Raw genomic sequence first — 25,276 nt, forward strand, 5'->3', positions numbered from 1 at the left:
GACCGCCCCCTCGCTCCACCCAAGCGTGGATCTTCCCACTCCCCTGGGCAGACGACGCGCCCCACCCCCCGAGACACGCCCCCTCTCCCCGGGGCCAATCAGAGGAGCAGGCCGAGAATCCTAGGTTTTATGAATGGGCCGCGTCCCCACCCACCTGCCGCCTGGCCTCTAAACTGAGGGTCAAGTTTAGAGACCGCTAGCACCTGCAGATGCCTAATAATCCTTTCGTTCTTGCTCCAAGAAATCTGTTAAGTGCCCATGGTTTATTACGTAATTCCTCTTGGACGAAGGATCTCTGTTTTCAATACAAATCACAGGGTCAATACTTGTGCGGCGATATGAAAACTCAGTACCGTGCACGTGCTCGGTCGCTCTTTACATAGTTACAAAAATAAATGTAGCCTTTATTGCCAAGTAATAAAGTAAAAGCCATAATTAACTCTAGCACAGGACGGCAGGACGAGGTGATTAAATGAATAATACATTCTCTGGGGGGAAACTGAGTTCTAAGAATTTCAGTGCCTGGAATTTTAGTGCATAAAAAATCCAAATATATTTTAGGCTGAATTGGGAACTAGTAGAACAAGGAAATGGCTTAACTAATGTATGGGTTAAGAGCGCTTCTGAGGGCCACAGGGTCTGTAATCACAGCTCAGAAGGCTAATAGGTGGACCGACAGTTCAAGGTCAGCCTGGGCTAGGATGAATCTGTTATTTGTTTAAAGAGCACCTAGAAGTTCCCTGGTTAAATAAGAGCCTCTGGTGAAAGAATGGAGGAAGGAATGTAAAGACACAGGAATGGCCCCTTGATTTTTAGTTACTACATGACAAAAGAGCAGCTCGGATGCAGGAGGAGAGCCACCACCAGGTCAGCCGGGGCCAGTAAGGGTCCTGTCTCAAAGACAAAGGAAACGTAGCAGCAGCCAGTGTGTGTGGTGCTGTGATCCCAGCACTTGGGAGGTAAAGGTCAAAGGATGTGAAGTTCAGGGTCATCTTCAGCTACACTGTATGTTCAAAGCTAGCCTGAGCATAAGAGACCCACCTTGCCTCAAAAAATAGCCAGGAAATAAACAGCTTCCATAATGTCTTCTTTTAGGAGCCACAGAACATCCTGACAAGGGTCCTGATTCCTGTCTCACTGGGCTCTGAGGAAAGAGGAGGATGTGGCAAGTGTGTCCTTCCTGAGGCCAGTACATAGCTATAAACGCAGCCCAACACATTTGTATCCCAAAGTCAAAAGGTTAGCTACCCCACAATTAGACTCTGTCAATGACCCTAAAGCTCCCCTAGGCCGTAAGTCAGCCAAGTAAGACAAGCTGCCTACTGTGTTACTTTCTAACAAAGTTATCAAATAAAATGTTCTCACAAAGCTAACTCTTTTTAAGTAGAAAATTATACATTTGTACATATACACATTGTACTGTGACAGCTCAGAGACCCAAGAGTTGACAGTCCATTTAACTGTTTTCTAACTTCTTGGCCACTCTCTTGGCCCTTCCTGATACTTGGCTATTCTGTCACATAATCTACTAAACAAAGTCAATATTCATTTATCCCAGTGAGCATGGTCTCATCTGGGTGGCTGTGGAGAGGGGTCTCTGGAAGGCTAATCCAGTCAATGAGGAGGGAGGGAAGAGACGTGACGAGCATCCGTTAACCCACAGTCAACACCCACAGCCAGAGTTCCTGAGGGTCCCCGAATCAAGTCACACTGGCATTTAAAGGATGAGCGACGTTTCTGGAGTCAGTGGACAGGGGCACTTTAAACAGTGGTGGGTTTTCAAAGAAGACATTTGAACTCTTATAAAGAGAAATTTAAGGAGTCCGCAGGCTCCCTGGCAAATTGAGGGGAACCATCAAGAGTGACGGGTTTTCATCTTTTCATGAAGTTCTTCTCCAGGGCTACAGACGTTCGCTGTAAAGAATGGATGTTGCGCTTCACCCGGTCCTCCAGGGAGGACGCAGACGCGCTCTCCAGCTTCATGCGCCTAGGGAAGGAAAGACAGGTGAATGGAAAAATAAAAAAATAAAAAAATTTTTTTTTGGGGGGGGGGGGTTGTTTTTGGTTTTGTTTGGTTTTTCGAGATAAGGTTTCTCTGTGTAGGCCTGGCTGTCCTGGACTCACTTTGTAGACCAGGCTGGCCCAGAACCCACAGACATCTTCCTCCCTTTGCCTCCAGGCATGTGCCACCATGCTAGGCTCAAAAAAACATTTTTTTTTTTTTCTCCAACTGGTCAACTCTAGCAGAATCAGAAGAAAAGGTTTGTAACCAGAAAGCAACTGTAGAAACACAAGTTCTTTTCAGCCCACATAGACAATTTTCAAATGACTCCATCTGGAACCAGGGTTTTTAAATGTCCATAAGGGAAAACTCATCTGTTTTGGAAAACAAGTCAAGTTTCATTGGAAAAAGGTTTTCTGAGCCATAAATTTTCACTTAAAAGGAAGGCCAAAGAATTTCAGTGATTTGGGAAAAATACCAACCACTTCTACTTCAAATAGAAAAATCTCCCACTATCTGGCTAGAAACTGGGAACAGTACCAAGAGTGACCCCAAGGCTGAGTTCTGAGGTCTCTGGACAAGGACAAGAAACACCACCAAGCCCCAGCAGTGAGCCAGCTGCTGCCTCATGGACGTTATGGAGATGGAGCCGTGGCATGGACAATTCCACCTACTGGATGAACTTGCCGGACCGAGAGTCCAGCCTCTCCAGCCTGCGCTCCTGCTCCTCTTCCTTGGCGTGCCTCCTGAGGGTGTTGAGCCGCTCCTCCTCCCTCCACTTGGCATTCTCCATCATCTCCTGCCGTTTCCGCTCTAGTTCCTCTGCTGAGAGTTTTCTGTTGAGCACAAAAACAATCCCACTGGTTCTACCCTTCCCCAGCAAAGGAAAACTGAAGCAGCTCCACAAGCCAGCGGCTTCCGGGGGAAGAGAGAAGGAAGAGAGAGAGAGCAGGACGAGTTTCCTTCCTTCTGATGCCTCAGTCAGTGGTTCCGACCAAACCACCAAGACTTTCAGTGAAGCAGTTTAGAACCCCACTCAGTAATGTCTAAGATAATTATTTTAAAACACCAACTATGAAATAGACCGAGAGCTAATCAGGAACCTAACCTCCTAGCAAGGGTGTCATCACCACTATGAACTTACAGCACAGAGGACTGGGCCATCCGTGTGATTGCTGCTACCTCATACTCCATAAGGAATGCATAAAAACCCACGGATAAAAACAAAAGCAAAGCCGGGCACGGTGGTGCATGCCTGTGATCCCAGCACCAGGGAGGCAGAGGCAGGCAGATCTCTGTGAGTTCAAGGCCAGCCTGGTCTACAAAGCAAGTCCAGGATAGCCAGGCCTACACAGAGAAACCCTGTCTCAAAAAACAAACAAACAAACAAAACAAAAAAAATGAGGTTCTGAGTTCAAATCCACAGCACCCATGTAAGAACTGGGCATCGCCACACATGCCTGGCAAAACCAGGCAAATCCCAGGACAGGGCTGGCCATTTAACCTAGCCAAGTCATCCACCCTCAGACACAGTGAGAAACCAGGCTCAGGGAGTAAGGGAGAGTCCGGTGTCCTCCTCTGACCCCGCATGTGTGAGTGGGGGCATACAAGACACACACAAGCATGCATGCAACCCAAGAAGGGAGAATACCACTTTGGATGGAGTTAGATGCCAGCAACCTGGCTTAACTTGACCTCAGAATAAAATAGGTATGTCTTCTTCCCTGGCACTCATCCTAAATAAAGCCATAACAAAAAAAGGAAGTGATGAGCCACAACAGTCACCAGTTAACAATGTCAGACATCCAAACCTACTGCTTCTAAAATGGCTACATTACAGTTGTACATAGTTAGTTTGTGATACACAGGTTTCTCTTTAAAGGGAAAAATGACGGAGTTCTATTTTTAAGAACCTCCCCATTTGGAGAAATGAACTGAAATGCTAAAACTTTGTGTTTAGCTATCCATGGTAACTATGCTTCCTGTCAAAAACACTAAGGAGGCTTGTCAGACATGTTGGTGCACGCCTGTGATCCCAGCACTCGGGAGGCAGAGGCAGGCATCCCTGCGTTCAAGGCCAGCCTGGTCTACATAGTGGATGCCAAGACAGCCATGGCTACTTAGTAAGACCCTGTCTCAAAGACAGAACAACCACAAGGAAGGCACCTACTGAGCTAGATATGGTGGCACTTGCCCGTAGTCACGGAACTTAGCAAGTGGAGGCAAAAGGATGATGAATTTGTTTGTTGTGAGGCCCTATCTCAAAAACAAAACAGAAACTCCAAAATACAACTCCACTAAATAAATATATCAACTGATTATTGGGGTGACTCATACACACACTTATGATTCTAGTATTTTTGTTTTTGTTTTGTCTTTTTGAGACAGAGTTTCTCTGTGTAACAGACCTGGCTGTCCTGGACTCACTTTGTAGACCAGGCTGGCCTCGAATTTACAGAGATTCACTTGCCTCTGCCTCCCAAGTGTGAGCCACTATGCCTGGCCTGATCCTAGTATTTTAGATACGTAGGTAGGAGGATTGCAGAGAATTCCAGGCCAGCTTGGGCTATAGAAGATGCTTTATAATCTTTTTTTTTTTTTTTTTTTTCCTAGACAGGGTTTTTCTATGTTACCCTTGGCTGTCCTGGACTCACTTTGTAGACCAGGCTGGCTTCGAACTCAGAGATCCACCTGCCTCTGCCTCCCGAGTGCTGGGACTAAAGGTGCGCACCACCACACCCAGCGTGCTTTATAATCTTTTTAATTTATTTGTGTGGGTGAGTGGGTAGGTGCACCAGGGTGCACATGTGGAGGCCAGAGGACAACTTGTACTTTTCCTCTATGTGCATGTTGGGGATGGAACCCAGGTAAAGAGGTTGGGGGGAAATGATTAAAAGCTGACTAGAGGGGTGTGGACATGGTTATCCACGCCTGTAAACACATCATTTGAGAAGCTGTGTAGAAAGATCACGGCAAGTTCAAAGCCAGCCTAGTTTACAATGTTAAGACCCAGTATCAGAAAACCCAATAAAGTTGACCGGGGCTGGAGATGTAGCTCTGTTGGCAGAGTGCTTGCCCTGAATGAACAAAGCCCTAGTTTGATCCCCAATACCACACTAACTGGGAGTAGTGGCACATGCTTTTCATCTCAGCACCCAGGAGATGGAGGCAGAGTGACCAAAAGGTCAAGGGGCGCTCTTGTTTATATACTGTTTGAGGACAGTTGGCTGGGATACATAAGACTATATCTCAAACAAACAAACAAACAAACAAACAAACACAAGGAAACAGTTACCAGAGGAATAAAGGAAATCAGATGCATTAATTCCTCTGCTGTGAATACCTCTAGATGCAGCCTTATGAAATCCAGACTTACTTGCTGTATCCGGAAGCATGCCGCCTCTGGTAGACCTCCTTTTTAGGTGACGGGCTGTCTCTCTCCCTCCTGTTTACCTTAGAGGCATGCCTGCAATAGTCACAAAGGGACAAGTCTTTTCATATGGGGGATTATTAATATATTCTCAACCAATGGAACCCCCTGGAAAGTATAGCCTAGGTGGGGCCAGCGAAATGGCTCACATGGTAAAGGCACTTGTCACCAAGGCTGACAACCTGAGTTCAGTCTCCAGGAACGGCCATGGTGGAAGACAGAACCAAACTCCTCAAACTGTTCCCTGACCTCCACAGGCACTTGGTGGCATGCACGCACGCACGCACGCATGCACGCACGGCCTCAGGAAGCCCAGCAGTTAATATTTCTTCATAGGTAAGTATGAGGCCCAGAGCTCAGATCCCAGCACCCACATAACAAGGCAGGCATGCCTGTAGCCCCGGCACCGAGGGGGAAGGAGACAGAAGGATCTCGGGGGTTTGCCAGCTTCCAGAGTAGCCAAAGGGGGAAAAAGTGAGCTCTAGGTTTGAGGAGAGACTGCCTCCATGGATATGGTGGTCAGCGGCAGACACCTTCCTTTGGCCTCCATATAAGGCCCAGTATGTGCACCCACCTGCACATGTATGTATACACCGCACATGTACACTACACTCACACACAGAAGAAGAGAGGAGAGGAGCATCTTCTGTGGACGCAATGCAGTCCTACAAGCGAGACCTGTTTTGATTACACTGTGACTGCAGTGAAGAGGGGGACGAGAGGTACTGAAGCCGAGACAGCAGAGAATGGAAAAGATGACCATCACTCAAAACAGACACCTCGGGGACAGGCCCTTGGGGTCATAGGTTATCTCCCAGGGAATTCTCATACTCACGATTTGCTGGGCCTTGGGGACCGGGACCGGGACCTTCTGCCTGGAGATCGAGACCTCCTGTCCCGGGACCTCTCTTCTTTGGTGCTCTTCTTGCTGACGAGTCTGGGTGGTGAGTGGGAGGAGCTTCTTGACCGGAAATGGTTCTTCATGCCCTTTTGCTCAGCCAGAGAACCCTGCAGCCCCTGACTGCGGCCAGAGTCCCTCACCTATATCGTTAAGGAAGACATGAGAAAGCATTCATAGGAAAATCTAGGTGGTGAGACAGAAATGTAGGAAAGCAAGGGAAAGAAAGAACCACAAGGTCTTTACACTACTGCAAGTAATGAAGATGACCGTATGTCTGCATGTGGGGGGCATACCTGAATCCCAGTACGCAAAATGCTAAGGTGTATTCTAAGTTCAAGACCAGCTTGTGCTACACTCTGAAACTCTGTCTTAAAATGAAGGGGTTAGAAAAAAGAGCTGGGCATAATGATGCACACATAATCCTGGCAGCTCAGGAGGCAGAGGCATGAAGATCAAGTTTAAAACCATGCAAGGACTGGAGAGAGGACTGCTCTTCCAGAGGTCCTGAGGTCAACTCCTAGTACCCACATGGCAGCTCACACCTATCGGTAACTTCAGCTCCAGTGTTTCTGACACCCTCACACAAACATACATTCAAGTAAAACACCAGTGAACAGAAAATTATTTTTAAGAAAAATTTGAACTACATATGAAAATTCTATTTAGAAATGTCAAGGGTTGCCTATCAAATCTCTAATCCCAACATTTAGACAGCTAAAGCAGAACTTGAGATTCTGTCTCAAAAAAAAAACAAAAAACAAAAAAAAAACAAAACAAAACAAGGGGGCTGGGCTGGAGAGATGGCTCAGAGGTTAAGGGCACTGACTGCTCCTCCAGAGGTCCTGAGTTCAATTCCCAGCAACCACATGGTGGCTCACAACCATTTATACTGGGATCTGATGCCCTCTTCTGGCCTGTACATGCAGGCAGAGCACTTTATACAATAATAAATAAATAAATCTTTAAAAAACAAAACAAAACAAAACCAAAGGGGCTGGAGTGATAGCTCAGAAGTTAAGAGCACTGTCTGTTCTTCCAAAGGTCCTAAGTTCGATTCTCAGCAACCACATGGTGGCTCAAAACCATCTACAATGAGATCTGGTGCCCTCTTCTGGGGTGCAGGCACACATGCCGGCAAGACACTGTATAAATAATAAATTAATAAATGAATCTTAAAAAAAAAAAACAAAAACAGCCCAGCTCACACCTTTCATCCCAGCCCTTGGGAGGCAGTGGCAGATGAGTTCCAGGCCAGCCAGAGCTACATAGTAAAACCGTGTCTGAAACACAAAACAACAAGAACAAAAGAAAGCCAGATATATCAGGGTGCTGTCTGCTTAGCACTCAGCAGGCAGAAGCAGGAGAGCTAGAATTTCAAGGTCAGCCTAAGTTCTATGCTGAGACCTATGTCAGCCTTCATATAATTTATAAGGTCTCCTCTCAAAAATACAAAAGCACTGGATGTGATGGCGCACGCCTTTAATCACAGCACTCGGGAGGCAGAGGCAGGCGGATCGCTGTGAGTTTGAGGCCAGCCTGGTCTACAAAGTGAGTCCAGGACAGCCAAGGCTACACAGAAACCCTGTCTCAAAAACAAAAAACAACAAACTCAAAAACCAATAAATAATTCCCAAAGCAAGGGGTTGGAGAGCTGGCTCAGGAGTCAGGAGTGCTTGCTGCTCTCTCAGAGGATCCAGATTTGGTTCCTAACAGCTGGCGGCTCACAACCATTTTTAATTTTAGATCCAAAGGCTCTAATACCCTCTTCTGCCTTCCGCAGGCAGCAGGCACTCATGTGGCACACATACATGTAGGCAAAATACTCAAACACATAAAACAAAACAAAACAAAAAAATCAATCTTAAGGGAAAAAAAAAATACAAAAACAGTCGGGAGTGTTGGCGCACACCTTTAATCCCAGCACTCGGGAGGCAGAGGCAGGCAGATCGCTGTGAGTCCGAGGCCAGCCTGGTCTACAAAGTGAGTCCAGGACAGCCAGGGCTACACAGAGAAACCCTGTCTCAAAAAACCAAAAAAAAACAAAAAAAACAAAAACCACAAGCCCAGTGTGGTGGTGCACGCCTTTAATCCCAGCACTTAAGAGGCATAGGCAGGCCTGGTCTACAAAGAGAGTTCCAGGACAGCCAGGGCTATTACATAGAGAAACTCTGTCTTGAAAAAACAAAAGAAGCAGGGCATGGTGGTGCATGCCTTTAATCCTAACACTCAGGAGGCAGAGGCAGGAGGATCGCTGTGAGTTCCAAGCCAGCCTGGTCTACAAAAGCGAGTCCAGGACAGCCAGAATTATTACATAGAGAAACCCTGTCTCGAAAAACCTAAAAAAGTTTTTAAAAAGAAAAAAAAAAAAAAAGAAAAACCAAAAGAAAAAGTGAGAGTTGTCCGTTGTCCCTTGGTCAAAAGCACTGACGTGTACACATGTCAAGTAAATTATGCACAGATTTTGGCAGGATGCTAAGTGCTCCAGCTAGTGGTTTCTAGTAGAGGACTCTCAGAAAGAGGCAAAGGGCTCTGGGATGAGGAACAGGCCTGGCCTCCGGGAGCCCCAGCATCCACTATCCAAACCCCTTGTTATCTGCAGGGGTCAAGGGCGACAAACTGCACAGTCCCATTGTCACTCCATTTGAAAAGCCCATATCCGTACCTGCAAGCCATATCCGGGGACTTTGGACAAAACAGGAGAGGAATTTGCCATCTTCTTCTGAGATCTAAGAGATTAAAACACACACATTCACTGAACAGAAAAGGCCCCTGAGTCCCGTTGAGTCTCTCCTGCGGAGACGCGCAGCCTCCCCCGGCACCTAGCTATTACTTCCACGGCTTGGCAGCGCCCTTTTTTATTTGGACCGTCTTCACTGGAAGACGCATCAGCACAGTCAAGTTTTTCCTGTGAAAAGCGGTGGGCAGAGCGCTCAGTCTCAGCGCCTGAACTCACTCTCCTCTCACCTCTCATTACTATTCTGGGGACTAATCGTGAGTCAGCAGCCACACAGCTGACTGTCCCTGTGGGAAGATGCGGAATGGGCCCACATGGACCCAGTAATCCATTTTTTTAAAACAAAGTGGGGGAGAGAGAGTCTACAGAAAACCTTCTTCAGTACCCAAGGTTCAAACTGAGGTGGAAGAGTCGCGTCAGAGTTCTGACCTGATGAGAGCTGCGAGGCTAACATCAGCCTACCCTAGAGTGGAACAACGGACACACACTTAGTATCTCCAAGGAAATCGAATGCCAGAGGCTGCGCTCTGCGCTTCAGTGTGCGTATCTGTGTGTCCCCACTGAAAGCCCAGCACTGGCGGGCGCCACCTGCTCACCTGGCCTGGCTAGGCTCGTCCTCGCTGCTGGAGCGATCGCTGCTCGAGCTTCTGTGTTTGTGTTTCTTGTGCTTCTTTTTCTTCTCCTTCTTTTTCTTCTTCTCCTTTTTTTCAAGACTCATTTGCAACTAGAAAATGTTCAGAACATAACCACATGAGATTACGGGGAGCCCTGCTAGTACCTGGAGCAGGGAAGGGCTCACATCCAAATGGCCCAGGGCATTACCAAGGTAACCATGTTGAGCTCAAAGGTACCCCAGACCCCCCCTAAGAAAAAAAATCTCTGATACATGAGCAAGGAATCCAGATTTTAAAATTTTATTATTGGGTCCTGGGAGATGACTCAGTGGTTAAGACCACAGGCTGTTTTTCTTTCTTTCTTTCTTTCTTTTTTGGTTTTTCGAGACAGAATTTCTATGTGTGTTTCCCTGGCTGTCCTGGACTCACTTTGTAGACCAGGCTGGCCTCGAACTCACAGCGATCCGCCTGCCTCTGCCTCCCAAGTGCTGGGATTAAAGGCGTGCGCCACCACACCCGCCACAAGCTGTTTTTCTATAGGACCAAGGTTCAATTCCCAGCACCCACTGGCAGTTGACAACTGTCTATAACTCCTATTCCAGTGGATCCAGGCCATCATACAAACATACATACAAGTAAAACACTAATGTACATAAAATAAAAATAAATAAAATATTTAAAAATTATTTTTTTTTAGAGAAAGAGGGAAGGAGCTCTCACCACCAGCTCCTCCTCTTCTTCCTCCTGTTTCTTCTTAGTTTACTTTTACTTTATGTTCATTGATGTTTTGCCTGCATGTATGTCTACATGAGGGTGTCAGATCATGGAGTTACAGGTGTGAGCTGCCATGTGGATGCTGAGACCTGAACCAAGGTGCTTTGGAAGAGCAGTCAGCACTCTTAACCACTGAGCCATCTCTCCAGACCCTAAAAACTATTATTATTATCATTATTATTGTTGTTATTGTTATTACTACTACTACTACTATTACTTTGAGGCAGAGTCTAACTACCTACCTCTGCAGTCTTGTGAATCGTAACACCCCAAACCTGACAACTTGAATTCAATTCTCAGGACCACTCACATGCCATGGCACACGTGCCCATACACACACACAACCACTAAATGCAATTACAAAATAAAAAGGAAAAAGCCGGGCGTGGTGGCGCAAGCCTTTAATCCCAGGACTCGGAAGGCAGAGGCAGGCGGATCACTGTGAGTTCGAGGCCAGCCTGGTCTACAAAGTGAGTCCAGGACGGCCAAGGCTACACAGAGAAACCCTGTCTCGAAATAAAATAAAATAAATAAAAAGGAACTGAAGGCATGCAGTTCTTTCCCAACCAATAAGGAATAAATCTTAATTAGTATTATGCCAGGGCTGCACAGAATCACCAGGAGATAGTATCTAAAAAATAAAAACTGGGAGGTTGGAGAGATCTTTAAGTAAACTTGACCCCTACCCAGATCTAGCCAATGGACAGGACATTCTCCACAGTTGAGTGGAGAGTGGGGACTGACTTTGTCATGAACTCTGGTGCCCCATATTTGACCACGTCCCCTGGATGGAGAGGCCCGATGGCACTCAGAGGAAGGATAGCAGGCTACCAAGAAGAGACTTGATACCCTATGAGCATATACAGGGGGAGGAGGTTCTCCTCAGTCACAGACATAGGGGAGGGGAGTAAGGGGAAAATGGGAGGGAGGGAGGAATGGGAGGATACAAGGGATGGGATAACCATTGAGATGTAATATGAATGAATTACTTGCTGGCCAGGTGGTGACAGTGCACACCTTTAATCCCAGTACTTGGGAGGCAGAGGCAGGCAGATCTCTGTGAGTTCGAGGCCAGCCTGGTCTACAAACCAAGTCCAGGACAGCCAAGGCTACACAGAGAAACCCTGTCTTGAAAAATCAAAGGAGGGGGGGGTAGAACTTGCTGCTTTTCCAGAGGACTTGGACTCTATTCCCAGTATCTACATCCAGCAATCCAGAAAAGCCTATAATTCTAGCCTATAACCGATGCCCTCTGCACCCACACATAAATAAAAATAAGCCTTTAAAAAAGTGTAAGCTGGAGCTGGGGTGGGGGTGGGGTGGGGGGGGGGGGGTGGCACACGCCTTTAATCCCAGCACTCGGGAGGCAGAGGCAGGCGGATCGCTGTGAGTTTGAGGCCAGCCTAGTCTACAAAGTGAGTCTAGGACAGCCAAGGCTACACAGAGAAACCCTGTCTCGAAAAACCAAAAAAAAAAAAAAAAAAAAAAAGTGTAAGCTGGGCCAGACATGCTGGTGCACTCCTTTAATCCTAGCACTCGGGAAACAGAGACAGGTGGACTGCTGTGAGTTCGAGACCAGCCTGGTCTACAAAGCGAGTCCAGGACAGCCAAGGCTACACAGAGAAACCCTGTCTTGAAAAAAAAATTGTAAGCCTAGTAATCCTGCCACTCAGGTTGAAGGAGGATTGAGCTCCAGACTGGCCTGAGCTACAGAATAAGTCCTAAATCCTGTCTCACGGAACCCAGAAAGAAGTTATAAAAGCTAGTGCAGCTGGGAAGTGGTGGCACACACCTTTAATCCCAGCACTGCAGAGGCAGAGGTAGAGGCAGGCGGGTCTCTGTGAGGTCAAGGCTAGCCTGGTCTACAGAGCAAGTTTCAGGAGAGCCAGGGTTACACAGGGAAGCCCTGTTCTCAACAAAAAAGGAAAAAAGAAAGACAGAAAAAGAAAGAAGAAGAAGAGGCAGAAGCATCCACAGCAGCAAAAGGAAAGGCTGGAGAGATGGCTCAGCACTTAAGAGCAATGGCTGCTCGTCCAGAGGACCAGGGTTCAATTGCTAGCATCCACATTGGAGCTCCAGAGGGTCTGATGCCCATGTCCTGCCTCCTCAGGCACTACATGCACACAGTGCAGACACACGCACAGGCGACCCCTCCTCACCCCCTCCTTTATGGTGCATATCTGACCCATGACTTACTAGCTCTTTGATTTTCTTCATTTTCACAGGATTGTTCAGTACTTCTCTTTTTTTCTCCTCCTCTTTCTTCCTAAATAGAAGAAAGAATTTTAATGGCTCTTCCTTTTGCAAAGGGAATTATGTTATGCTGTTCACCAAATTCTACTTAACAGCCCCTTTTCAAAATTCATATTCCAGGCGGTGGTGGCGCACGCCTTTAATCCCAGCACTCGGGAGGCAGAGGCAGGTGGATCTCTGTGAGTTCGAGGCCAGCCTGGTCTACAAAGTGAGTCCAGGACAGCCAAGGCTACAACAGAGACACCCTGTCTCGAAAAAAACAAAAACAAACAAACAAAAACAAAATCCATACTCCGGCCAGGTAGGGCTATACAGTGAGAGCCTGTGCCAAAAAACCAAAACCCAAAAACAACAACAAAACCCCATAGACAGCTAGTTTACAGTACAATCTACAGGGTGGTGTGGAAACAAGAAAGCTCGGCCAATACATACAAGAGTACACTGTGGAGAAGATCAATGTGGGGACACTGCCGTGCATGACAGCGAGTTCAATCTGCCTCTCATCTGGCTTCATGCTCAAGGCTTCCCCCAGGCTGAAGGAATCGAGTGTGGACCTGGGAATCCACTGGCTGCAACATTTCAAAACCAATCTCCACTGCTTAGCATAAAAACAGCCTCATCGCTCTGCCGCCATGGTGCCCGTGAAAAAGCTTGTGGCGAAGGGGGGCAAAAAAAAGAAGCAAGTTTTGAAGTTCACCCTTGACTGCACCCATCCTGTAGAAGATGGAATCATGGATGCTGCCAACTTTGAGCAGTTCCTCCAGGAGAGAATCAAGGTCAACGGCAAAGCGGGGAACCTAGGCGGAGGGGTTGTGACCATCGAGCGGAGCAAGAGCAAGATCACTGTCACTTCTGAGGTGCCTTTCTTCAAAAGGTATTTGAAATATCTCACCAAAAAATATCTGAAGAAGAATAATCTTCGAGACTGGCTGCGCGTTGTCGCCAACAGCAAAGAGAGCTATGAATTGCGCTACTTCCAGATCAACCAGGACGAGGAGGAGGAGGAGGACGAGGATTGAGACACGCTGGTCTGGAGTGTTTTGTATTAATTCATAAATAAAACTTAGGAACAAAAAAAAAAAAAAAAACAGCCTCATCATGTGGGAAATAAAGACAACAGAATGGCTCTTCTTTTGAGAAGAGAGAGAGTGGGTGCTCTGTTGGTGCTGGGAACTGGAGACATACTCAGGAGTTAAGAGCACATAAAAGGGCCGGGCGTGGTGGCGCACGCCTTTAATCCCAGCACTCGGGAGGCAGAGGCAGGCGGATCGCTGTGAGTTCGAGGCCAGCCTGGTCTACAAAGTGAGTCCAAGATGGCCAAGTCTACATAGAGAAACCCTGCCTCGAAAAACCAAAAAAAAAAAAAAAAAAAAAGAGCACATGAAAGAAGAAGAAGAAGAAGAAGAAGAAGAAGAAAGAAAGAAAGAAAGAAAGAAAGAAAGAAGCCTTTAATCCCAGCACTTGGGAGGCAGAGGTAGGAGGATTGCTGTGAGTTCCAGGCCAGCCTGATCTACAAAGTGAGTCTAGGCCAGCCAGGACTGTTACACAGAGAAACCCTGTCTCAAAAAAAACTAAAAAAAGAAGAAAAAAGAGAGAGTGAAATGTGGAGGGGGGGACGGGACACGCCTTTAATCCTAACAGTCAGGAGGCAGAGGCAGGCAGACCTCTGTGAGTTCGAGGCCAGCCTGGTCTACAGAGTGAGTTTCAGGACAGCCAGGGTTACAGAAACCCTGCCTTGAAAAGAAAAAAGAAAAAGATTTTATGTTTATAAGTACTCTATCTGCATGTACTCCTGTGGGCAGAAGAGGGCATCAGATCCCAATATAGATGGTTTTGGGCCACCATGTGGTGGCTGGGAATTGAACTCAGAGCAGACAGTGCTCTTAACTCCTGAGCCATCTTGTCAGCCCTGCTTTTTTTTCAAGACAAGGAGCAATACACGCCAGATTTTGCCTGCATTTATGTCCATTTGATGGTGTCAGACCCTCTGGAACTGGAGCTACAGACAACTGTGAGCCGCATGTGGATGCCAGGAATTGAACTCAGGACCTCTGAAGAGCAGCCAGTGCTTTAAACCGCTGAGCCACCTCTCCACCCACAATACATGCTCTTAACAGCACAGTCCTCCCCATCCCCCAGCCTTCCAGCCCTCACTCTTGTTTAAGAGTTAAAGCAGGGTGGGTAAATGTGGTCAGGCTTGCTGCACTTTCCAGTATCTTTCCACAAGGCCTGCAGCAGGCACCATTACAGGGGCTCTTTCTCACCACCCGGAAGCACGAATGGAGACCAAGGCATGGAACGCAAGAGAAACACCAGCCTTGGAAACATGCCTGGGCACCCCTGTAACAGCCCCTCACCCCACCCCCAGCAGTACCTGATGATGAAGAGAGGGTCTTCTCGGATTTTGCTGGCCATGTCAAGAAGGGAATTGGCCCCGGACGGGGCAAAGATGGAGCCTGGAAGGAGTCCTGTCTCAGAAGAACAGCCTGCTTCCTTCTCCTCCATCTTCTCAAAAACATACTTGTCAATGGGGCGCCCCAGCAGGTACTCATCACGGTTCACCATCCCACCAGGGCCCTGGTACATCCAATCCAACTTTTCTTCCTTTTTCCTAGTTGAAGAAATAAATAAAAAGGGGCTGGAGAGATGGCTCAGAGGTTAAGAGCACCATCTGCTCTTCCAGAGGTCCTGAGTTGAATTCCCAGCTCACATGGTGGCTCACAACCATCTGTAATGAGATCCAGTGCCTTCTTGTGGCGGGAAGGTGCACATGTAGGCAGAATACTGTATAAATAATAAATAAATCTTTAAAAAATAAATAAATAAAATAGGCAGGCAGGTAGACACACACACACACACACACACACACACACACACACACACACACTCTCTCTCTCTCTTTCTCTCTCTCTCTCTCTCAAGGAATGGAGGGTCCTGCCAAGCTCCACCCAGAACCTGAGCTGACCAGCATTGGACTCTCCTCTGCAGGTACCTACTTGCAAGCCAAACACCATTTCCAATTTGGCAGACAGAAAGAACTGATGCTTCTAAATGAACTGAGATACTTTTCTCAAAGACCAATTCATGAGGAAAAACCAGAATCCTCCAGCTAAGGCATGGATCGTCACTTAGCTACAAAGCCTACACATCATACCTTCATGGCAAAGATAATTCTAGGGGATTGGAGAGATGGCTCAGAGGTTAAGAGCACTGGCTGCTCTTCCAGAGGACCTGAGTTCAATTCCCAGCAACTACATGGTGGTTCACAACCATCAGTAATGAGATCTGTTGCCCTCTTCTGGTGTGCAGGCACACATGCAGGCAGAACATTGTATACATAATAAATAAATAAATCTTAAAAAAAATAATTCTAGAAGCCGGGCATGGTGATGCATGCCTTTAATCCCAGCACTCAAGAGGCAGAGGCAGGTGGATCTCTGTGAGTTCGAGGCCAGCTGGTCTACAAAGCAAGTCCAGGACAGCCATGGCCAAAACAAAACAAAACAAAAAACTAAAAACACCCACCTGTGCCACCAAGCCTGACTGAACTTTTTTTTTTTTTAATGTATATAGTGCTCTGCCTGCATGTACACCAGAAGAAGGCATCAAGTACTTATAGATGGCTGTGAGCCACCATGTGGTTGCCGGGAATTAACCTCAAGACCTCTGAAAGAACATATAGTACTCGTAACCTCTGAGCCATCTCTCCAGCTTCTGAACTTTTTTAAAATATAATTTTACGCCTTTAATCCCAGCACTCGTGAGGCAGAGGCAGGTGGATCTCTGTGAGTTCAAGGCCATCCTGGTCTACAAAAGGAGTCCAGGACAGCTAAGGCTACACAGAGAAAACCTGTCTCAAAAAACCAAGAAACAAAAAAGAAAAAATATATATAATTTTACAAATATGAGTGTTTTGCTTCCATGAACGCCTGTGTACTATATGAGTGTTTGGCACCCTCAGAGGCCACAAGAGAGCATTGAATTCCCTGGACATTTTTTTTTATCCAAAATATGTTTATTGGGGTGGATTCCCCCTCATCTTGAATTAGGTACTTTCAGTGCTGCTTCCTCCTGAAGGAGCATCCTTCTGTCAGCCTTGCTTTTCCTCCTGTAGGCTGACAGAGAATACCCTGGACTTTTTTTTTTTTTTTTTTTTTTTTTTTTTTTTGGTTTTTCGAGACAGGGTTTCTCTGTGTAGCCTTGGCCATCCTGGACCTAGACCAGGCTGGCCTCGAACTCACAGTGATCCGCCTGCTTCTGCCTCCCGAGTGCTGGGATTAAAGGTGTGTGCCACCACGCCCGGCTCACCCTGGACATTTTTAATAAAAATAATTTAAAGCAAAACAAACATAACCATTTATAACTTTTCTAGCTATTAAAAGGATCTGTATGAAACAGCATTAGTCTGTAATTGAGAATTGATTGTGGTTGCTGGGTCAAACTGCAAATAGTGGACCCAGCTTACCCAAACTGCTGGGGTCAAGAGGGATGGTCAAACCGAATGCAGAGTTCTGGCCGACTGTGGAAGCCTGGGGAGTGGCAGGGTGTCTTTACATCAGGGGCCACAGACAGTGGCTTCCAGGTAGTCACAGGCTTTCCTAACTCTCCAGTGCAAGTAAATCACGGACTAGGAGGGAGTCTGAGAGCTGTGAAGCCTAGGGCTCCAGGGAAGAGCTGTTCCAGGCCAGCTCGGGATGACCTTAAACTTCTTATCCACGTATTTCTACGCCCCACCCCCATGCTGCCAGGACAGCCCTATGCCACTCAGCCCGGTCTACGCTGCACGAGGGATCAAACCCAGCGCTTTGCGCATGCTGGGTGAGCATCCACCTGAATCATCTCCTGGGTTTTAATTTGCTTCAACATTTTTATTTACCATTAGTGTGTGTTTAATGGGGAGGGACATACATGTCACAGTGTGTGTGAGAAGGCAGGAGAGGACAATTGCCAGGTACTACTCTCTCCTTTCGGGGTCACCTGGCTTGTAGCCAAGGTTGGGCTTGAACTCCTAATCCTCCTGCCTCTTCCAGCCCCAATCTTTTTTTTTTTTTTTTTTTTTTTTTTTAAATAACTAAATCTTAAAAGATCACCTGGGGGCTGGAGAGATGGATTAGTGGTTAAGAGCACTGTCTGCTCTTCCGAAGGTCCCAAGTTCAATTCCCAGCAACCACATGGTGGCTTACAACCACCTGTAATGAGATCTGGTGCCTTCTTGTGGTGGGCAGGCGCACGTGTGGGCAGAACACTGTGTAAATAATAAAAAATCTTTAAAAAAAAAAAAAAGGATCACCTGAAGCACAAGAGTGGAGTGAGTCACTAAATCAGTGGTGTTCAACGGGATAAAATACAAATCACGTCATTACAGAAAGCGTTCAAGCCAGCCATATCGACGAATAGGTTGGCTACAAAGGCCAACATCCCTACAGCTGCCCGGAGGCACTGCAGGGTTGGCCTGCCTTTCTGAGTTCTGCGTGTTTTTTCCCTGTCTCTTCTTTTGGATGTTGGCCAGACCTGAGTGTATTTTCTCTAGCTCTCTGGGCTGCACCCTCCAGCCACGAGACTGACTTCCATGCTGCCTCATCCCAAACGGCATGGCCTTCTCTGCCTTCATTTCTCCATTCCCCACCTCCAGGCAACTGGGAGATTTATAGTTTGTCTGCCTTGGTTTTAAACTCTTAATGAACTGTCCCCAAACTTTAAAAAAAAGGGGGGGGGCTGGAGAGATGGCTCAGAGGTTAAGAGCTCTGGCTGTTCTTCCAAAGGTCCTGAGTTCAGTTCCCAACAACTACATGGTGACTCACAGCCATCTCTAATGATATCTGGTGCCCTCTTCTGGCCTGCAGGTGTACATGCAGACAGAGCACTGTATACATAATAAATAAATAATCTTTAGAAAAAGAAAAGAGCATGGAGACAGCTAACCTACAGCCCCAGCACTTAGGAGGCTGGAGCAAAAGACCAGCCTGACCTTGTCTGTACTTTTTAAAAAGCTGTTTTTATTTTGTGTATTTTGTCTGCATGTATGTGCATCACATGTGTGTGGTACTCTCAAAGCTCCAAAGAGGGTGTTCTGAAACTGGAGTTACAAAGTAGTTACAGATGGTTGTGAGCCACAGTGTGTGTGTGCTGAGAATCAAACCCTGTCCTCTGCAAGAGCAGCAAGTTCTCTTGAGCAAGGAACCATCTCACCAGCCCAAAAGTAATTAAAAAAAAAAAAACATTCTCTTTTTTTTTTTTTTTTTGAGACAGGGTGTACGGTACCATGCCCGGCCATTCATCTTCTTCCTTTTTTGTATTATTTTTTTACTTTGTATTTTGTATTAATGGTTGTTTTATTTTCTTTTTGTTGTTAGGATAAAATATCCTGACAAATGCAGCTTAAGGGAAAAAGGGCTTGTTCTGGCTCATAGCTAGAGACACAGGGCGGAGTCCAGGTGGCAGGAGCTGAGGCAGCCAGTCACACTGCATGCAGCCAAGCTCTCGGCTTGCTGAGTCTTAGACAGTTTGGGATCCCTACAGAGGCAATGGTCCCGCCCACAGTCCAGATGCATCTTCCCAAGATAACCCCACGGATGTGCAGGGGGCCATCTTCCACCTGATTCTGGAGTCTGCCGAGCTTCACCATCAACAGCCACTATTACCGTTCCCTAAATACACAGCATTTCATTTAAAAGTTCTATAAAGCCTCATTCCCTGCAAACATCTGAACCTCCAGACCAGTAGGGATGCACTCCTTTAATCCCAGCACTCGGGAGGCCGAGGCTAGCCTGGTCCCAGGACAGCCAAGGCTACACAGAGAAACCCTGTCTCCAAAAAACAACCAACCAAACACCAACCTGCCCCCCACCAAATCAGACCCTCCTCAATCCATTTCCTGAAGGAATGTGATCTTCTCCCTACTTATATGCCATTATGCTACACACACACACACACACACACACACACACACACACACACACACACACAACTATGGATGCAACAAATCCCTCGACTGCGAAATTGAGGAAAACCCCACATATCCCACAGGGAGAGTGGGCCACATCTCACCATGAAGGCGTGCTGTGAACCACGGACAGGGCACCAGCAGCGATGACCTCAGTACAGTCTGTCTGCAGTTTCTGTACCATTCTGAATTAAGAATGCACTATAGGGTTCGTTTTATGCCTTTTACGTTCTCAAAATCTACCCACCCTTTGTTTCATGAGATGAACAGAGTAATTATCTACTACTATACCCTGTATTTTACAAGAAATTGACCAAAGGTAAAATTCTCCCAGACTGTCCACAGCCGCAGCAAGGCTTTTTCTTACTAGCTGCCCGACGGACTCATTCCCTTGACCCCACTCCAAGGAGATGACCTGCAGGACACTGACAGTGAGTCTCCGCCACAGCCATGACTGCTTGCCAACCATCTCCTGGGAGCACGGCCTGCACTAAGTGGTTACACGCCACGCCTCAGCGACCCTTACTGACTTGGGTACTATGACTTCCTGGCTCCTACTGAGATGCCCAAGGCTTCCAAACCTTCTCTCGGGCACACAACTGGGGACACGCAAAGCCAGTCTTAGAATCAAGTGGGTCAGGCTCCAAACTGCACGTGCTGAGCCGCTTAGCTATTACGCAGCACCTGGATCGGGCATGCAGCCCCAGCACTGCAGTTCACTGCGCACAGAACACCCAGATGCTCGCTCACTTGACAGCCCCGACATCCTCGGCATAGCGCTGCATCTCCTCTCGGGCTCTCTCCTCTCGAAGCTCGCGCTGCAGCTCCTCGATCTTCTTCCGCTCCGCCTCATGTTTCTGCTCAGCCTTCCACACTTTCTCCACATTGCGAAGGGTCTGTGGGTGCCAGCTCTTCTTCAGGTTCTGTGTGAATGATAGGACAGAGGAAAGAAGTCAGTCAGTGGTGGGTGGAAGGTGGTAAGTCTAACCAACCCTGTGTTCTAACTGCACTTCTGTCGCTATGGAGGCGAAGGATTTATTTCACCTTATGACTCCAGGTTACAGACCATCACTGTGAGAAAGTCAAGGAGGAAACGTCAGACGGCTAGTCACATTGCATCCAGTCAAAAGCACGAATACATAAGACGCACACGTGCGCATGCGCGCTCACTTTGCTCAGCTTGATTTCTTCACTTTTATACAGTCCAGGAGCCCTTACCTAGGGAATGCTGCTCCCCACAGTGGGCGGGGTCGTCCCACATGGATTACTTAGGACAATCTCCAATAGACATGACCACAAGCCAGTCCAATGGAGACCTGCCCCACTCACCCTTCCAATAACCAGTCAAGTAAAGGCAAGATAGCAGGGTGGGGAGTGCAGCCCGACGGTAGAGCGCTTGCCTAGCATGCGTAAGGCTGTGGGGAATGTCTTCAATTACAGTTTGAGGAAGGAACAGGCCTTTTTTGAAGGTTTCCTTCAAACAGTTTTAACTTTAGACTCCATTAGCCATGCCTAAAATAGGAGCTGATAACAGCAAGAAAGGAGGAAGAGGGGCCGGGTGGTGGTGATGGCGCACGCCTTTAATCCCAGCACCTGGGAGGCAGAGGCAGGTGGATCCCTGTGAGTTCGAGGCCAGCCTGGTCTACAAAGCGAGTCCAGAATAGCCAAGGCTACACAGAGAGACCCTGTTTCAGGAAAAAAAAAAAAGAAAAGAAAAGAAAAGAAAGGAAGGAGGAAGAGGGCAAAGCGAAAGACGCCATATTTTGAGAAGCAACAGTCACGGGGGCAGAGCATGCATTCTTAGGCAAATACCTTTCTTTTTATTGAATCCATTGACCTCACCCATGCCCGAACGTGCGTGCTTACCAGGCACCTAGATCTCTCAACTTTCCTTCCCAGGCATTGCCCCTTGCTTCCTGCCCGTCACTCTTTTTTTTTTTTTTTTTTTTTTTTTACTTATTCATTTTTTATGTACATAGGTATTTTGCCTACATGAATGTCTGTGTGAGGGTGTCAGATCATGAAGTTACAGACAGGTGTGAGCTGCCATGTGGGTGCTGGGAATTGAACCCGGATCCTCTGCAAGAGCAGTCAGTGCTCTTATCCTCTGAGCCATCCTCCAGGTCCCCTGCCCTTCACGCTCAATGAATGCTTCTCCTTTCTCTTCTCACTACTGGGCTTCAAGCTGTAACAAGAAGCTTCCCCGAGGAAGCAGCTTCCAAGGATGGCTGCAAAATAGCTGGTGCTGCGTGCGGGAAGTACAAGAGGAAATGGCACTCAAGACGACAGCCCGGTGGTGAGAGAAACACAGCAGGAATAATCCACTGTGGCTGGACGTGGAGTGCAGGCTAGCGGAGAGGCGCGTGTAAGCTAAAGCCGGCTAAGAGGGGAGCAGGCCCCGTCCCTTACAGGCACGTGAAAGGACTGGACTTGACACTGGTGATGGCAGGAAGCCAGAGCTGGAAAGGTGCAGGCAAGAGGCAGGACCAGCTGTCCTGTGAAGGCTGGATGGGAGAGGTGCAAAACTATAGACCAGTCAAAAAGACTAAATGAGATTAAAAAAAAAAAAAAAGAAAATACGCAAGGTGCCTTGCAGGTGCAAAGCACACAGTCATCGAAAACCCAGCTATGTGTGAGTATGCACACATGCATGCAGGCCAGGGCCTTGTTTCCTAGCTAAGGCTACCCTCAGACTTGCGATCTTACTGACTCCACATGCCAAGGGCTAGAACTAAAGGCATGTGCCATCTGCTTTCCTTTTCTACTGGTTTTGGTTTTGGTTTTTTGAGACAGGGTTTCTCTGTGTAGCCTTGGCTGTTCTAGACTTGCTTTGTAGACCAGACTGGCTTCAACCTCACAGTGATCTGCCCAACTCGGCCTCCCCAGTGCTAGGATTATAGGCGTGTGCCACTGCACCCAGCCCTTCCCCCTTTACCAGGCTGTTTTATCCTTCCTCTCTTCCTACTTTCTTTTATTTTGGGGGGGGGGGGGGTCGAGACAGGGTTTCTCTGTGTAGCCTTGGCTGTCCTGGACTCGCTTTATAGACCAAACTGGCCTCGAACTCAGTGATCCACCTGCTTCTGCCTCCTGAGTGCTGGGATTAAAGGTGTGCGCCACCATGCCCAGCTCTTCCTATCCAACTCCCCAACCCCCCTATCCCCCCCAACCCCCAAAACACATACACCCTTACTTTGACCTACATAGGTTCTGCTTTCCATCCCAGTGAACAAATGGCCATCAGTGCCTGGAGAAACTCAGAAGCGCCACCGTTGAGGGATAATGCTAATGGCACCCTGTAGGCTAGAGGCTGCTGAATATACATACAATCCACAGGAAATCCCCACCACCACACACACAAAGAGTGATCGAACCCAAACTGCCAATCGCTCTGATGTTAAGAATTTCTGGGTTAACAGAGCTTTCCTGGCAGGGATGGCCAGCCTTGGGTGTCAAGTTCAGTTCAGGAATTGTTGCCTCCAAGAGATTGTGGGGATGCTTGTGGGTATTTGTTTGTGAAGCCTGTTTTTGTTATGATCCCAAGTGTGGGATGGGGAACTGTCTTGTGAGGGAACAGGTGAGGTTAAACCACTAAAAAACAAACCACCTTGTGCAGGAGCTTGATTGTTGCCAGCTGAAAAGATCCCGTGAACACTCTGGGAGGGGATATATAAATGAGCCCAGAACTGGAGGCGGCGCTTTAGGAGACTTGGGATAGTTTTGGCTGTTCATTGCTCCAGCTCCACTTCGAGACTCTCCTAGAGAGAACCACTCAAGGGAAGACGTCGGGGCTCTGGGCTTCTGCTGAGGTTCCAGGTTCTGGTTACTTCAGGTTTCAGCAGAAGAAATCCTGCTGGCAATGCCAGGAGAACCATTCCTCGGAACTGATATCCTTAACGGTTTTGTAATTCTTTAATCCTCTTTTCCTATTGTTTCAGTTAGTCAGGTCATAAGGGACGCTCGGTTAATAAGTTCGCAATAAAATATATTGGTTAAGAAAACTGAACCGAGCCGGGCATAGTGGCGCATGCCTTTAATCCCAGCACTTGGGAGGCAGAGGCAGGAGGATCGCTGTGAGTTCGAGGCCAGCCTGGTCTACAAAGTGAGTCCAGGATGGCCAAGGCTACACAAAGAGACCCTGTCTAGAAAAACCAAAAAAAAAAGAAAAAAAGAAAAAAAAAACCTGAACCTACACGTTTGTTTGTTTTTTAATTGCTAGTTGCCATAGGAAGGCCCAGTCCAGTGTGGGTGGTGCCATCGCTGGGTAGGTGGGCCTCAACTGCTTAAAAAAGAGTCAGCCAAGAGAAGCGGGCCACAGAGCAGCACTCCTCCCTGGCTTCCACTTCAGTTCCTGCCTCGGGTTACTGAGCTCCTCCCTGGTTTCCCATAATGATGGACTCTAACCTGTAAGGTGTAATAAGCCCTCTCCCCTGAAACTTGCTTTCGGTCCTGGTTTTATTACAGAGAAGCAAACCAATGCACTGTCCATAAGCACAGTTACAGGAAGAACATACTAAACTAGATCAACTTTGATGGAGTCCTGGAACTTGGTCAAATTAAGGATACCTGGCAAGCCAGGCGTGGTGGCGCACGCCTTTAATCCCAGCACTCGGGAGGCAGAGGCAGGCGGATCGCTGTGAGTTCGAGGCCAGCCTGGTCTACAAAGTGAGTCCAGGACAGCCAAGGCTACACAGAGAAACCCTGACTCGAAAAACAAAAAACAAAACAAACAAACAAACAAAACAAAAAGAAAATTAAGAGCAGAAAAAAAAAAAAAAGAATTAAGAGCAGTTGCCACTTAACCTGAAAAAGTGTTATGAATACAGAAGAAAGCTGCCTTGTCACTACAGATTAAAGCAAAGCTCTTAAGCGGGTGGGGGGATGAAACAAAGATGGACAAAATTTAAAATGGACTCCAAATAGCACAGCTCAGAGTCAGAGAGGATTGGGGCCCACCCTTCGACGGTCCCCCAGGATATAACTGTAAACTCCTAGCTAAAAAAGAAGAGGACCACGGCCAGGCGATGGCGGCGGCAAACGCCTTCAGTACCAGAACTCGGAGACAGAGGCAGGCGGATCTGAGTTCGAGGACAGACAAGGCTACATGAAGGAACCCTGTCTAGAAAAATAAAAAATAAGAGGGGTGGGGATTATGTCCCAAGCACATAAAAGTCTATGTGCTCAAGATCAGCTTTCTTCCGTACCCTGGATGCAACTGTCTCCCGCCCTCACCTCACACTTCCCAGCCCAGAGGCTGGCCCCCAATCAGCAAACAGACTCAGCAGTCATCACTCGCCGCACATCCTCCCAGTCCCTCTGCGGTCTTCATCACCCGTTCCCTCTCAGTCTTTACCGCCTCCTTGAGCTAAAAACGAGACTTCATTAACAGGTTTACCCACTGCTACCCACAACTTCTACGTCTTCTCTATCAGATTTCGTCCCCGGCGCCAATGGGTCTCCGGCCTCAAGCCTCGGGCACTTACCAGGTCTCCGCCTCCCATGACGGTGGAGACGTTTCTTCAGTCTGTGGATCTGAAAGATTTAGCGGAGATCAAAAGAGAACGTAGTGAAATAGGTCAGAAACCGCCTCACCAGACCTAATCCCAAAAGGAATCAGCTGCCCTTTCC

At 47.5% G+C, this 25,276-nt stretch overlaps 2 protein-coding genes across 2 annotated transcripts; one reads left to right on the forward strand and one right to left on the reverse strand.

Annotated features, from left to right (window-relative positions):
- Positions 1–1,786: 1,786 nt before the first annotated feature.
- Positions 1,787–25,276, reverse strand: Cwc25 (CWC25 spliceosome associated protein homolog). The gene is made up of 10 exons (XM_051158451.1): positions 25,132–25,276; positions 20,402–20,574; positions 15,083–15,319; positions 12,652–12,721; positions 9,664–9,791; positions 8,996–9,059; positions 6,268–6,473; positions 5,379–5,468; positions 2,677–2,838; positions 1,787–1,987 (listed from the first exon to the last, which is right to left on the reverse strand). The coding sequence occupies exons 1-10, from the start codon at positions 25,147–25,149 to the stop codon at positions 1,873–1,875; spliced, it is 1,263 nt and encodes a 420-aa protein (XP_051014408.1). The 5' UTR covers positions 25,150–25,276; the 3' UTR covers positions 1,787–1,872.
- On the forward strand, positions 13,333–13,795 carry LOC127200287 (60S ribosomal protein L22-like). The gene has a single exon (XM_051158450.1). The coding sequence runs from the start codon at positions 13,341–13,343 to the stop codon at positions 13,725–13,727; it is 387 nt and encodes a 128-aa protein (XP_051014407.1). The 5' UTR covers positions 13,333–13,340; the 3' UTR covers positions 13,728–13,795.

Source organism: Acomys russatus, chromosome 16 (genome assembly GCF_903995435.1).
Source record: "Acomys russatus chromosome 16, mAcoRus1.1, whole genome shotgun sequence".
Classification (NCBI taxonomy): Eukaryota; Metazoa; Chordata; class Mammalia; order Rodentia; family Muridae; genus Acomys; species Acomys russatus.

Bases quoted from the DNA above. Each gene is read 5' to 3' on its own strand.
- Cwc25 (XM_051158451.1), bottom strand. The intron at 15,320-20,401 runs GTGAGCGAGCAT...TTCTTCAACTAG, and splicing joins GAGGATGTCGGGGCTGTCAA to GAAAAAGGAAGAAAAGTTGG. The intron at 9,792-12,651 runs GTAAGTCATGGG...AACATTTTCTAG, and splicing joins TGAAGAAAATCAAAGAGCTA to TTGCAAATGAGTCTTGAAAA.
- LOC127200287 (XM_051158450.1), top strand. From the start codon at position 13,341: ATGGTGCCCGTGAAAAAGCTTGTGGCGAAGGGGGGCAAAAAAAAGAAG.